General features: G+C 41.7%; 1 protein-coding gene across 1 annotated transcript in view; it reads right to left on the bottom strand.

The window, feature by feature from the left end:
• LIPC (lipase C, hepatic type) overlaps window positions 1-16,010 on the bottom strand; it is a 766,064-nt gene that overhangs the window by 278,175 nt on the left and 471,879 nt on the right. The window contains exon 4 of the mRNA XM_069624353.1: window positions 382-572. Coding sequence (XP_069480454.1) covers window positions 382-572 — 191 coding nt within the window. The remainder of the gene's footprint in view (window positions 1-381; window positions 573-16,010) is intronic.

The raw sequence follows: 16,010 nt of genomic DNA, 5'->3' as shown, positions 1-16,010 counted from the left end.
TTATTGCTGAGGTCATCAGCCTACACCATTGTTTGTTTGAGCAGGTAGGAATTTCCACATTTAAGGGTCTTGGGATGGTGATGGTGTGGGAAAAGTGCGCGGGGGAGGGGAGATTGAGAGGAATATAATGTTTGTATGCCTTGAATGTATGGCCCTTTAAATGTGTGTCCATTCCTTTCCAACATTGCTGACTAATGAGTCAGATAGAGTTTTTTTTTTCAAGACTCGGTCAAAACTCTAATCTTGCGCTCATTCTAGAAGATGCCTCACAGACATAGACAGAGCACCAGACACGAGAGAGAATCTCTTGGACTCATTGATTTTGAACAGATGTGGGACATGCGTACAAATGAAAATTCCAAGTAAATCTGCTGCCCTTACCGACCATCCATGGACAATGATCACCAGCGGCAGAGAGGTATTAAAATGGCACTTGTCAAGCGTTTGTAGCTGATATGGCATAATCTGACAGAGGCCTTCCTCGCCCGAGTGTTCATACAGCTGGAATTTGGTCTCTGGGACATGATTGCCCTTTTCCACTTTTATTCCCATGTGGTGCACTTCTGCAGATCCTGAAAACATAATAAGGAAAAGATTTGGTAAAGGATTAAAACATTTGCCACAAGCACTGCACATGTGTACACTGTAGTATTTTGTTTGCGTTCAAGTGATTAAAGTTAGCGTCCTTTGAGTTTATTTAATTCACATCATGTAGTAACACTTTCATTAAATAGTGCATCCATTTCATTTGAACAGAGGTCTAGTGTTTATAAACTCTGTTGGACAGCCGGGTAATTTCTGGGCACGAAATGTGGAAATATTTGGATAAGTGTGTTGAGGGCATGAAGAAATGTTAACTATTGACCAATGCAGCCTATCCGCCAATCCGCCGTTATAAATGCCATATCATATCAATAAAACATTGGATAGGTCTGGTTAATGTGCTCCTTTAGGCGAGATTAGCTGCATGCTAGTCGCTGCCTGTTTTTGGAGTCTTTGAATGGATCTGAGGTCTAGTCCCCTAGAGCAGCACCTCTTGGCTAATTTAGTTATCTGCTGGTGGACCTTCCTTGGTTTGTCTTGTATGCCATCAGCGTGTGTGTATCTATCGACCCTGCACGCATAGCAAAGCTTTAGCCCTGCCTTGGCATTAGGGAGATATCAATTTGCCAATCTCAGAAGGGCACTCTGCATAGGTTGCCAGGAGTGAAATCTTCTATGTGCATGAAGGAGAGAGGAAGACGTGCAGGGAAATAACCTGGAAAATGTGCAGAGGTGCTAGTCCTAAGTGACTTATTTAATATTGTAATATGTTTCAAAGGAATGGGTTGCCTTACAGTGTCTGTGTTATGTTTCTTTTTGGTGCCATTTTGTGAAGGCTCTTTGTTGTAAAGTGGCATTTGATCACCCCAAGGTTGTCATTACTATGAAGTTCATTCTGATGAGCCCATGAAAAAGCACACATCTGCTCCATCACAATGTTCCCAGAGTTCAGTGTGTAAATGCATAATGGGGTCACTGCATGCATACCGTGAAGTGCACGGGAATCCGGGATACATCTAGGAGGCTGTGCCTTTTACTGCAGGCATTAATTGGGCCTCATTATGAGTATGGAGGTAGCCATGCTGCTTTTAGCGGCATTGCTACCCCCATACCGGGTACCGAGTCCGGGTCCCGCAAAAGGGGACTTACTGGGCCATTCTGACCTTGGAGGGCCCGGTAAATCCCTTTCACGGGACCCGGACCCGGTACATCCCCATTCCCATATGAGCCCCCATAGGGCTCAATGGGAATGGGGAGGATGCAAACAACGGGCCCGTTAATGACTTGCCTGTTGTTAGCATCCTGGTCTGCTAGCGGGTCCCGCTAAGGATGCCTGGTCTGACCAGGCGTTCCAGAGTGAGACCCGCTGCAGACCTCGTAATAGGGCGGCTCGGAATGAACGGTGGCGATCCCTTACCGGCACTGTTCATTCCGTGGCCGCCTAGGTCGTAATGAGGCCCATTGACTCCGATATGATCTCTGCTTTGTGCACATTAGCACGGAAGAAATCAGTGGTGTCGGATGGAATGGCAAACAGGGCATCAATGCTCCATTCCGTCCATGGATCGTGCTTGCTATTTCCTGCTGCAACACAATATTTGGTATGCGGTGGTCAGAATCATAATCCCTGCAGAGCATGAGGGGTTCCTGCACAGTGTAGGGACACTATGTGAGAACTCCAGTGCAGTGTTTGTGCACTCTGTGGGAATTCCTCAGGCACCTTGTGTTCTCCAGCTGCTGCCTCATTCAGAATGAGGTTGCATAACAGAAATAATCATCATTCACTATAATTTCATTGGGTCGATTATGGAGCAAAAAGGTAACGATTAATTAAAAAGTTGCACCGAGAAAAAGATATTGCAGTAAATTGTTGCCTGGGTTTTTGCAAAAAGTTTGCCATTTAGGACAAAGGCAGAACTTGTATAAAGATTATGGGCATCATCACGAGTTGGGTGGTAGTCCTTAAATGCGGTGGTAACAGGATTACCCCAACATTTAAGGGTCTGCCCAATCATGAGTATGGCCTGTTTACCCCCAGCTCAGAGCTGGGGCTAAACACTCCAGACAAATGCCCATTTCCGGCGCAATTACCATATGGTAATACTGCCGACGGTAATTGCACCAGAAATTCCCCATTGGGTCCAATGGACCCAATGGGGAATAAGGTAATACCGCTGGACGGGTGGGTAGTAACGCAAATAAAGTTGGCCGGTATCCCAGTCGGGGTATCGCCCAGCTCGTGATGAGGCCCTATATTCTCAAACGGGCTCACAAGGTTTATAAATATATTTTAAAGCAATAGAGCTTGTTGTCAATATGAATCACTTAAATGTGGAAAACACCCCGAATTAATTCACAGATATTTGTAGCCCATTGCTCAGCACAGTTTACTGGTTCTTAAGATTCCCCGTTTTAGCCCAGAGGACCTTAAAAGGTTTAGATCCCCTATAATCTACTTTTGATCGAATTTCAGTGGCTGAGTGGTCTGGCAGCGGTGAATCCTGTCGATTGTTGCCATTAGAGAGAAAGTTATGTTTTTGATATGGAGTGAGTTTAGGGACAATGCACAAGTTTATTTTTCTAATTTCCCTTTTACCATGTTGAGTTCTTATGACAGTTTAATCCAATGGCCAAAACAATAATGTTGAAGACTTGCTTAAGGAAACAGAATGATGTGTTTTCAAGTTGATACAATTTCAGGATGACAAAAAGTGAACAGCAACAGGCACTTACGCTTAAAAGGACTTGTTGGGAAGGAGGGGACTAGGGCTATTGTTACATTTAGAAGTCAAGGGGAAGACAAGAGAAATGACATGCAAGTAACTATGGAAGTAATGCTGGGCGAGTGAGAGGGTAGGGCGGCAGATACAATTGTTAGTTAAGAAGCTGGGCCCATTAGGAAATGTGTAGGGGGTAGTTTGGTGTCGCCTCCTCATTAAAGATAGAAAAATAATGAAAAAAGAAAGAAAGCCAAAGGGGCACAGATAAAGATGCAGGCAGAAATTGGAGGAGAGAAGCTAAGAGGTTGAAAGAAGGATCCAGGCAAAACAGAGGAGGTAAGAACATATTTTTAAAAAGGCAAACATTGAACTAAAATTCCTACAGAAAACTGCCAAAGTGTATAGAAACATAATATTTGGAATAAGAGAAAAAAAGTTATCATAGAGTATTAAGCAAAAAATGTGAGTCGACATAAAGAACATGTGATCCTTTTTTAGGTACGGCAGCAATCCAGTAACTTTGTATTGCTGTGGAACTTGTTAGCTGGCTAAAGAATATATTCAAAATAAAGGAACATTTACATGAAGCAAACATTACTTGTGTGTATGCCAGTGTTCTGTATGGTACCAGCGTTCAATAGGGTACCAGGAAAATGTTACAAATATTCAATATGATACTGAAAAATAGCTTCTAAAATGTCAGTAACAGCGTCTATATATCTTTAATGTTATTATAAGATTTAAGATTGTTGGTCAATTAATAAGATGTACAAAGGAATACCTTGACAGGTGAAAGCATACACACAAATAAAACTGAAGCAATCAAAACTCATTCAAGTGGAACATTTTGTTATTGAGCAAATCCGGATTTGTGAATTTGATATCAGAATTGGTCAATTTCCATGGTTGTTGGCAAAGGGAAATGCAAAAACGAAAAAGCTATTGTCAACAATTCACCGGTAAATCATTCTGTCACTGATTTGAACATTAAGGCGTACTTAAAGTGTATGTAGAAACATTATATAAAGAGAAAACACTTGCCAGTTATATCAAAGATTTAATAACTTTTCTCCAATTGGTGAAAGCCCAGTGCTTGATTACACTTCTCAAGGGGTCTTTCATTTCTCAAGCATATTTCTTTCTAGTGGTTCCTTTCTAGTATTGTTAGATTTGAAGGTTCTGCTGGTTGACCGCTTATCTCTAGAACATACATGCCATGTTTGCTAAATTCCATGAGGAAGTGTTTTAAACAACACACATAGGTTGGGATTTAGAATTAAATTTAACATGTATTTTGGCTTAATCTCTCTATATATAAAATGGAAAATCTGTTTGTTTGAATGTTTGTTCATTATACAATATACAATTCCACACCGCTCCACTAATCTGCAACACATTTTTCACAGTAACCTGTTAGGACCCTCCAGATGTCACTTGCTACATTACATGTGGGCACTCCACCCCGTTCCCCGGATTTCAGCCACTGCACACATGAGACAGTTACCTGGAAGTGGCGAAACATCCAGGTGGTCGTATAAGGACGGCACAGGGCTCATGTCAAGTGTCTGGACACGAGGAATAACTTCAAGGTCCCAATGGGACCTTAAAACATGTCCTGAATAGAATAGAATAGGTAATTCCGCTGCTTTTCTTCTTGGGAGAAAAAGGTTTCCATCTTCTGAATGCAAGAAATCAAGCATATTCCAAATAAACAATAGATGGGTCAGTCCTCCTCACCCACTCACATCTATTGGGTGGGACTATACTTGCTAATCTGTCCTTTTTCTGCCAGGCCGGATAACGGTTTTAATGCCGTATAGCAAAATAATGGTAATGTAATTTGATAAGATTAAAAATGTTTCCCCAAAAGATTTCTCTGCTAAGGGAGTCAAATGCACAACAACATTCTAAACACAACAACAGTTCTCTATGAATGTTTACAGAATTTTCTATGAGGTCTATCATAATAAATATGTGAATGAGAATATGTGTTGTGGTGTTTTGCAAAGCACTGCACATTACAATGCAGTCACTTCGGAGCAATGGTGGTAGAATAGTTTAATCATATTCCAGTTAAATGGATAGTTAGAATTTAACCCACCTCGCTGGTATTCCTCAATCACAACCCTTTGACTCAAAAGATCTCAGTTGAGAAATGAACTTCTCTTCCTAAAGCCTGCATGAATGTCTGGTAAGAGCTGCTTATCCTCCACCCACTGTTTCAACAGACCTATAACCATCTTGTGAACTTCTTGTGTGAAACGTATGGATAAATAATGAAGTGTAGCCTACCAAATTGTGTCGATCCCGCTCTTTCAAGATTAGGAACATTTTTGTTGTGCCTGAAGCAGTTCACCTCTTCTACATGTAATGGCAACAGTATTTACAGATCATGTTCCCGCAAGTGTACCAGAAACAGTTGCGAAAGTGTTATAGAAGTGTTAAAAATGGTGCTAGAAGGTGGGGAACGCCAGAGTTTTAAGGAGAAACTTTGTAAATTGGACACAAATGTTGCTACATTGGGGTAAGTATGAAATTAAGGGTGCACTGGTAAAAACCTATGAAATTCACTGAAAAAACTTTGTTAAGGGAAGTTATGGTTACAAGTAAAACCAAAAAACCCCAGAAATTTGCAGTTTTTGGTAAACTAAGCAATCATAACTCACGCCACCACCGTGCACTGCTAGAACTAACACTCAGGACATCACAGATGACATCACAAATATCATTGATGACATCACTAATGACATCACTTGTGACATTGTTTTTGATGAAAAGTCCCTACAAAGGGTTTGTGTTTATAATGTTGGTAACAACATGTCAGGGGTGATCAGGAGACCTATCATGAACTATTTAATGGATTAAAGAATGTAGTCATGTAAACAAAACATTATATTGGAGTGTTCTTGTTAATACAGGAACCTAAACATACATACACATAGGCAATGGCTGCAACATGCACCATAGAAGTACAATATTTATAATTCTGTAATTTTGGATAGTAAAATAATGAATGCTACCCTATCAGAGTTTTGAATAATGTTAAACATGGAACCAATAGCTAATAATTCCAGACTTACTACATACTTGTGTTAGTACAGCCAATGGATAATGAGTAAGAATAGGTGTAGGAGCTGTGCAAGAGTACATTTTGAGGTTGAAAGTTCATAGATCAGCAGAAAATGCAGTTCTGAACTGTGCACGAAAGCACGGCCCTGATCGTGAAGTGCTGAAGGGATCGCTGACACGTCATCATGCCGCGCGTTTTCACGTGACACTGTCCGGAAAGTCCGCAATGAGGCTAGACAGACGTTTGCTGACATCGATGATCACAGAAAAAGTTATGAAAGTGTTATAGAAGTGTTAGAAATGATGCTAGAAGGTGGGGAATGGCAGAATTTTAAGGTGAAACTTTGTAAATTGGACACAAATGTTGCTACATTGGGGTAAGTATATATATGATATTAGTATGTTGTAGGAAATTAAGGGTGCACTGGTAAAAACCTATGAAATTCAATTAAAAGACTTTGTTAAAGGAACGTTATGGTTACAAGCACAGCTGAAAACCCCCAGAAATTTGCCAGTTTTGGTAAACTAAGCAATCCTAACTCGCACCACCACTTTGCACTGCAAAGACTAACACTCAGGACATCAAAGATGAAATCACAAATAGCATTGATGACATCACTGATGTTATCACATATGACATTATTTTTGATGAAAAGTCCCTACAAAGTGGTTGTGTTTATAATGTTGGTAACAACATGTCAGGGGTGATCAGGAGACCTATCATGAACTACTTAATGTATTAAAGAATGTAGTCATCTAATCAAAAAATATATATTGGAGGGTTCTTGTTAATACAGGAACCTAAACATACATACACATAGGCAATGGCTGCAACAAGCACCATAGAACAACATTTATAATCTTGTAATTTTGCATAGTAAAATAATGAATGCTACCATATCAGAGTTTTGGGTAATGTTAAACATGGAACCAATAGTTAATAATTAAAGACTTACTACATACTTTTGTGATGTCATCATTGATGTCCTGGGTGTTAGTCTTAGCAGTGTATGGTGGTGGTGCGAGTTATGGTTGCTTAGCTTACCATAACTGGCGAATTTCTGGGGTTTTTCGGTTTTACTTGTAACCATAACGTCCCTTTAACAAAGTTTTTTTTAGTGAATTGCACAGGTTTTTAGAAGGGCAACTTAACCATAACGTCCCTTTAACAAAGTTTTTTTTAGAGAATATATATATATATGTATAGGTTGCTTATTGCATGAAATTGTTCATGAATACAAACTCTGGGTGTGAGTTGTGAGAGTGTGAAATGTTGTTTGAGCATGTCTACTGGGAAGATAAGTTCTGAAGATGAGTCTGCAAAATATAAGTAACTATTGGCTCATCTTTTTTTTAATTTTTTGGCCACATAAATATGGGATGTAATATGGGCACCCAATTTTGGGTACATGAAATGTCGAATTTCATGGTGTCGGGTAGGTGGTGGTGTGCCCCATAATTATAGAGCCGTGAGATCTTGCACAGAAAGGGCCGATGCGGCAGGTGGGTCTGTACCTGTCCGCGAAACAGACTCCTAAGCATATAAATTACCCTCATTATTTTGAAAGGCATCCGCTGAACCTTTATTTTAACAAGAGCAGAGCTGCCTGTCATTGTCTAGTCCAATCACAATATCCACCTGCAATATTTCAATGAACTCCAGGCCAGGTAAATAGCTGCCCTCCCTGATGAGGGTGGGCACAATGCACACATGTATAAGGCTCACTAACCCCTGCCACGGTTTTGAGAACATGACAATGGAGAGCTATCGACCAATCACAGAGGTCTTAATAAATCACTGTCCCTCAATCTGCTGCGATCATGTCCTGATGGAGGGGTGGAAATGGGAGAAGACAGCTTGTTGCACAGTAGAGTGAATACACATTGACCACAATTCATTACAGGCTTCCTGGTCTCGGTATATATATAGATTTGGATTTTTTCAGTGCAAACCTAGCTGGATGGCAGCTGGTTCACCATGAAGAGTGGGATGGTTGTTTCACTAATGTACACATTGTAGACTGGGGAAGAATAAGGGCAGGCAGGAGCACCAGTGGTGGGATATGGGATTGGGAGCTGTGGCGAAGGCCCTTGATTGTAGGTGGGGTCGACAGGGGGTCTGGTTGCCATCATCCCACCTTGATGTTGGACCTGGGTGAGGTACAGAGGTGCTTTTGATTGAACATTTTTATATAAAATTATTAATACCCAACTTAAATTAGTACTCATTTAGCAACCTTGAAAGGAGGAAATGTTGCATTGGCCTTGCAAGGATTCGAGCCTAATCCTGCAGATCAGAGACAGATCTTCACAGCAAAGCTTAACCCCCTGGGATATCTTACCATCAAGTCTGATTCGAATCTCCAATTGCAAGTAGGAGCAGGCCATCGGCATTCCAGTAGCATGACCATTGCAAGTACTAGCAAGGGATTGCTCCTCGAACATGATCATTTATGTGTCATACCCAATAATGGATTATACTTTCCAATGGCTTGCTATGTTTGCATGAACTTTAATGGGCTACATCTAACAATGCATTTGCACTTGTCACTTTAAATGTGCTTGTTATGTTTTAATGATCATATGTACTGCAGAGGTTATTAATGTTTCCAATGGTTTAACAATGTTTTAATTGTGTACTATGCCCACTGTTTATGTTTACTTTTATGGCGTTCAGTGAAATAAAGTTTTTGACTGACTAACAAGGTTCCCAAGGCAGTACCAGGGCAACAAGTATGAAAACCAAGATGGTGGCAAAGCCATACGAGGGCTCAGTCTGAATAGCAGCACAAAGTAGGGTTTCCCAATTACACATCGGTGTATTAAACTATGTGTGTCTGACATACCAATCCGGGTACTGTATTAATCATCATTCACTGCTACAAGCACAACTGAGAAGGGTGAACACGTGGGAGGGGCTAGTGCCTGATTAAAAGCCAAGGGACACCAGATTGAAACACGGGTTTAAGGATTCAGAGATCAAGTGGCAGAGGTTCTTGGTGGTAAAGTGAGGAGTAGGCTGGAGGCAGAAGGAAGAGTTTGGGCACTGTGAAGAATCAGAAGAATCCGTCACTTCTCCCCAAAGGGGAGCCTTTCCCTGTGAAGTTAGGGAGGTGAGCCTGCTCCACCACACCCTTCCTAGTGGTAGAAGCAAGCAAGACTTCACCGGGAGAGACTCCCCCTTTAGGGACAAGGACTCACGTTCTCATGAGGAACACACTATGAAACACACCAATAATATGAATCCGAGAACATCCAGTGAAGAAAGGTATGAAGAACAATCAAATTGTCCCTTTGAAGGAAAGATCACATGTACTGATGTACTGAAATTAAATAAAAAACGTATGTGGAGGAATACAGAGCCTAAAACAAACAGAGAGAAAGGACTGTGAAACTGCATCGGGGAAGTCTCACACCAGCATCATAAAAGAAAGAGGAGGAGACTGGGAAACGAGAGAGAGAACCCGTAAGTTACAAACTTGCTCTCAGACGTATGATGAAAGAAAATATCCAAAGAGGAATCGGAGTGAAATGTCAGATGCAAGGCATCGAGAAGGGAAATAAAGGAGAGAAGCTGGGATGGATGCGAGTTGTCCTCATCCAGAATGAGAACTAGTAGTGACGTGAACACAATTGAGCAGAGGTGGACCTGTGGGTCCATGAACAATGCTGATACCACTTCCTTTGATTCAACACAAAACATGTTGGCAAACAAGAGGCCGGGGAGATTGTTGGTGAAGTCAAGGGAATTATGCAAGGCCAATCTGACAAGTGGTTGAGAAGGTCCCAGCCAGGCGAGAACTCCGGTGACGCTATGCCTGAGCATGGCAGATAATGCAGAAAGTGGGAGAGCAGGGGGGGGGCTGAAAATCATTATTGGAAAGCTCGTACTCCTCCCTGTCAAGATAAGATATTGGCATTGAATAAAGAGAAAGGGAATCATTACTGGAATTCTCATACTCGTCCCAGTTGAGATAAGATATCAACATTGAATGAAGAGAAAGACAATCATTACTGCAACACTCATACTCATCCCAGTCGAGATAAGATATCGACATTGAATGAAGAGAAAGAGAATCATTACTAGAACATTCATACTCGCCCCGGTAAATATAACATATTTGCATTGAATAAAGAGAAAGAGAACAATTACTGGAATGCCCATACTTGTCACAGTTGAGATAAGATATTAATATTGAATGAATGAAAAGAAAATAATTATTGGAACTCTCATACTCGTTCCAGTCGAGAGAAAGGATTTGTATGGGATGATGATCCTTTTTGGAGGGTTTATACTCCAAGAGGTCAAGGAGAAGACCCTGGGACATTACAGAATAGGAAACTGTGTAAAAGGAGAAAACCTGAGGAACAAGTTGAAACAGAGAATAAGAACCAAACTCACAGTGAAACCAAAGACTGTGTAATACAGACTGAGACACCAAATGGTTGAGGGAGAAGTGTAAATATGGGAGTTGAATGCCCCCAACGAAAGAGAAAGTATTGTTTGCACGATTGCTATTAACATGAGGGTATTTCTATTATATGCAATGAGGCGTTGCTTCTGCATCACTCTGATGAGCTTTCGAGCTGCTAAACACACAGCAGAGAGAATTAAATGAACACTTATGAACCTTTGTATCAAGAAGTAGGCCCTGCAACGTTCAGCCGGTTTAGTTTAGTGTCACTGCCATTTTGAATTAAGTTATGTTTTGCCGCATCCTAGTGAACATTCAAGCTGCCAAATATGGCAGACAGCAGAAATATTAGCTATTAACCAAGAGTTGGGCATCTGGTACACTTTCTCATGGGATCTTTTTAAGGGAGGTGAGTACACAATAAAATCAAAGGTTTTGGCCCGGGCATACACAGACACAAATGCAATAGCAACACAGGGATGGTTTAACGTGGGGAGCTGCAGGCGGGAGAGTGCCACAGGATGTCGAGCTATCTGGTACATGATTAGGTCACCTCTGGTGAGATGCACATCAAAATATAACAGGGTTTTTGTATTAACCAATGGGCTTGTGGAAATGTTCTAACCTATTAGCAATGGGTAATATGTGCTTAGTTGTTTATATACAGGAGCCAATAGGATGCTTAAAATGTAGTTACAAATAATGTTGAGATATGTGCAAATATATTCTAATTTGGAGGTTTTTACCACTCACCAATCTGGGTGTGGAGAGTTCTCAGCTTTTTGGTCATACACGACTGACTGAGCACTCCCGGCGGTTAATTCTTTGTAGTAAACCTGTGTTTCCTTGCATCTTGTGCTTCTCATCATTGTTTCCTGGCAATCACTAAGGGTCTTCCTTTGCATTTGGTGACCCAGATGTGATCTCCAGGGCCCCCAGAAGATGCCGGGGACCTGCTGGATGTACGAGGCAGCAGTGCCCACCTTTGTGAGAGCAGTTCATATTTGCACCAATGGAGAGGTGGGCAGGTGGTGTGTTACCCAAAAGGCCTGCCCGGTTTCTGGATTGGAGCACCGGGCTGTGCTGTGCAGGCTGTTATGCATCATCCGGAGACTCAGAGGTTGCATAGTAGGTAGAGAGCACGGGTTGGACAAGGTAGTATGTTTCCTTCTCTCTCTCTCTCTCTCTCTCTCTCTCACTCTCTCTTTCTCTCTCTCTCTCTCTTTTTCCCTCTCTCTTTTTTCCTTGTAGTTTGTTATTGTATGTGTGTTGACGAAGTGTTGGAAATCTCCTTTTGGGGAAAGACAACATTGTATATAAAGTGGTAGTCCTATTAGAAAAGGGCAGCTTATCCCTAGGTTCCGAGATGCAAGGGAGCTTTAGGAGGTTTTAGTACCCTCGTCTCGAGGTAAGGGGACAGAGGAAAGATCTACATCATTGTGAGAATAAGTGTTTTTATTGGTCGTTAAGATGTGTTATCAACTGTGTACATAAAGATGTTTTACTTTGTTTAGTATTGTAGCAATCGTGTAGATTGAGGTGTTTTGATGTCAGATTTTGTAGTAATTGTGTTAATAGAGATACTTTTATTGGTTGATGGGGTTAGTAGTTATGTGAGTGAACCGGTTCTATCGGCAGATTGTGTATAGTTGTGCGAGGGAGGTTAGCAGGGAGGATAGCTCAGCGGCAACGTGCGTGCCTTGGAAGCAAGACGACACAAAGCAATGCAGGGTCGATCCCCGGGTCCGCGCTTAGAAACCTCTGGGTGTTTAAGCGCGTTATAAATACCCAACTAAGACGAAAAAAACAATTACGCAACTAAAACCTAACAAATTCCTGTAACAGTGCCTCGATACCTGTGGGCTGTGTGAGCGCTTTAAAAAAAAAAAATGAAAAATGAGAGGAACATTTGAAGATTTGGTGGAATGTGCGGCCATTGGACCAGTGTTGACAGGCGGTTTTGTGGAGGGATGGACACACCATTGGAGCACATGTGTAAAGCACCCTGCAGTAAAAAAAAAAGATTTTGAAATACCACAAAGGGTGGGTGCAGGAAACAATAGGAAAAATGTTTACACCATGGCTTGAGGAAAGAACCTATGATAAAAGTTTATTGGAACCTATGCAAATATATTTGTTATCAACATGTAACGTAAAACAATTGAAGCATCGTCATGGTATTCTAAATTCATGAAAAATGTTTGTAGAAGAAGAAAATACCCTGCAAAATGGTGGGAGGGATCAGCTTCACCTCACTGATGATCCCCAACAAGGGTGAAACACGTGTATGGGGTTGCTGGTGGTACTCTCGTTCAGGTTGGAATTGCCATTGCATTTCGGTGCTGGACTGCACCTGGGCAGGACAAAGACTGATATGCAAATGGATATTTCCCATCTGTGAAAGGCACAGTGAGTAAAAGCAGTGGCTGCGAACTCTCAAGTGGTTAATAACCAATGAACAGGTTATCAGGCCTTGTTCTGTCGAGAGAGGGGCGCCTGCTACCTTTGCAAACTAAATTTCAAGGAACCTGGGATTGGTAACCCTAGGTCTCCTGGGGGCAACCAGACGTGGTCTCCCTCTCACTGTGCTTAGAGAGGCATCAGCTTCACCTCACTGATGATCCCCAACAAGGGTGAAACACGTGTATGGGGTTGCTGGTGGTGCTCTCGTTCAGGTTGGAATTGCCATTGCATTTCGGTGCTGGACTGCCCCTGGGCAGGACAAAGACTGATATGCAAATGGATATTTCCCATCTGTGAAAGGCACAGTGAGTAAAAGCAGTGGCTGCGAACTCTCAAGTGGTTAATAACCACTGAACAGGTTATCAGGCCTTGTTCTGTCGAGAGAGGGGCGCCTGCTACCTTTGCAAACTAAATTTCAAGGAGCCTGGGATTGGTAACCCTAGGTCTCCTGGGGGCAACCAGACGTGGTCTCCCTCTCACTGTGCTTAGAGAGGCATCAGCTTCACCTCACTGATGATCCCCAACAAGGGTGAAACACGTGTATGGGGTTGCTGGTGGTACTCTCGTTCAGGTTGGAATTGCCATTGCATTTCGGTGCTGGACTGCCCCTGGGCAGGACAAAGACTGATATGCAAATGGATATTTCCCATCTGTGAAAGGCACAGTGAGTAAAAGCAGTGGCTGCGAACTCTCAAGTGGTTAATAACCACTGAACAGGTTATCAGGCCTTGTTCTGTCGAGAGAGTGGCGCCTGCTACCTTTGCAAATCAAAGTGAAATTGGATAGCAATGCTGAGGAGACCGTAGTCGGTGTAGGAATTGTCAACAGTGGAGAGCCAATAATTAATGAAATATTTCGAGAGAAAATGGGATGTCTACATGGATTCCTTCATAAAATAAAAATGAAAGATAACTGCAAACCAGTAGCACCGAAACTGTGCAGAATCCCTCTGTCGATGAGAGAATAAGTTAAATTAGAATTGAAGCACCTGGAAAGCCAAGGAATAATATCTAGCATAGATGCAGCAGAATGGGTTTCACCTCTAGTAGTACTCAGAATTTGTGTCGACATGAGAGAACTCAATAGGTGTGTAGTTCCGGAGAGACACCCAATACCCAACATACAGGAGATCATATCGACAATAGGCCCAGAGAAATTCTTCTGAACTCTGGATCTGCCGTCTGCTTATCATGAAGTGAAGTTACATGATGAATCCAAGTGCCTGAGAGCGTTTATCATTCCTGACTGACTGTTTCAATACAGGTGAATGCCATTCGGCCTAGTATCCGCTGCCTCAGTATTTCAGAAAGTCATGCACAAACTGTTTAGTGGGGACGAAGGAATTATATGCTATGCTTCCAAGATGACATTTTAGTTTATGGAGATAACTTAAGGGTTCACAATGAAAGACTAGACAGTGTTTTCAGGAAATTAAACGCTGCAGGAATGACTTTTAGTCAGGAAATATGCAAAATTAATAGACAAGAAAATGAATATCTAGGACACTTCATATCATCAGAGCGCATACGTTCTAAAAGACAACTTCCAGAAGCAATTGAAAACATGCCTAGACCAGTTTCTCGCTAGGAAGTTTCCTAGGAATGATGTAGTATTACTCCAAGTTCATTCGAAACTTTGCAAAACATACCACATCCAAGCACAAGCTTACCAAGGGGACTAGTGTATTCATGTGGAATAAGGAGTATGAGGAAGAATTTGAATTAATCAAAGAAGCCCTGGCGAGAGCTCCTGCATTACAGAATTTTAGGAGCAACAGAAGACGGTTATAACTACTGATGCCAGAAACGTTGGTCTAGGTGCAGTGGTAATGCAGTAAGAGGACGGGAAGGAATTTCTCATAGCCTTTGCCTCTAGACTGCTGAAGGGAGCAGAGAAGTTGTATGCCACCATTGAAAAAGAAGCAGTAGCAATCAAATGGGCTGCAGAAAAATGTAGCAATTTCATCTGGGGCATGAATTTTGAATTTGCACCGATCACAAGCCTCTAGTAGAAATAATGATGTTGAAGGGCCTGGATAAAGTATCAGTTTGCATCAGAAGGTGGATGTCTCAACTACAAGAATATTATTGCACAGTAAGGTATTTGCCTGGAGTAAAGAATTTTGCAGCAGACTATCTGTCAAAACTGACAACCGTGGTAGAGTTAAATGATGAAGAGATGGATCAAGAAGTTGTTTTGTTCATAACATCTGTGCCGGTACCACGAGAGGAGTGGGTAGTAGCAATGAGACATGATACAAATCCGAACAGACTCAAACTACAACTAGAAGAGAACAATTCTGCCAGAAAGACGAAATCTTTTGAAGAATTAGGTCTTTTACCTTTCCAGAACTTAATAGATGATCTATGTATCCAAGGTGACATGATTATGCGAGGAGACAAAATAATCCCACCATTTAAAGTTTGTCAACAATTTATAAATCTTGCTCATGAAGGTCACCGAGGGATTATCAAAACAAAACAGAGAATAAGAAATGACTACTGGTAGCCAGACTAATGATCTACAAATCGAGAGATCTGTCAGAGATTGTATCCATTGCAAAAAAAAAAGTGACAGAGTGTGTGTGAGTTCTAAATACCCCATTGTCATCACTGACATTCCAGAACGGCCAAAAGACAAATTGGGAATGGATGTTTTGGATCCCATGTGGAGTAATGGATTCCAATTCTTTTGCCAGGTGGTTATTGAGTTATTAACTAGGTGGGTGGAAATTCTGATCAAACCCAACATAACAACGAAATCTGTCATTGGGCTCATTATGAGGCTGGCGGTAGCTGTG

This window comes from Ambystoma mexicanum, chromosome 11 (genome assembly GCF_040938575.1).
Source record: "Ambystoma mexicanum isolate Mex_15411 chromosome 11, UKY_AmexF1_1, whole genome shotgun sequence".
Taxonomy (NCBI): Eukaryota; Metazoa; Chordata; class Amphibia; order Caudata; family Ambystomatidae; genus Ambystoma; species Ambystoma mexicanum.
This window is presented reverse-complemented; position numbering and strand designations above follow the sequence as displayed.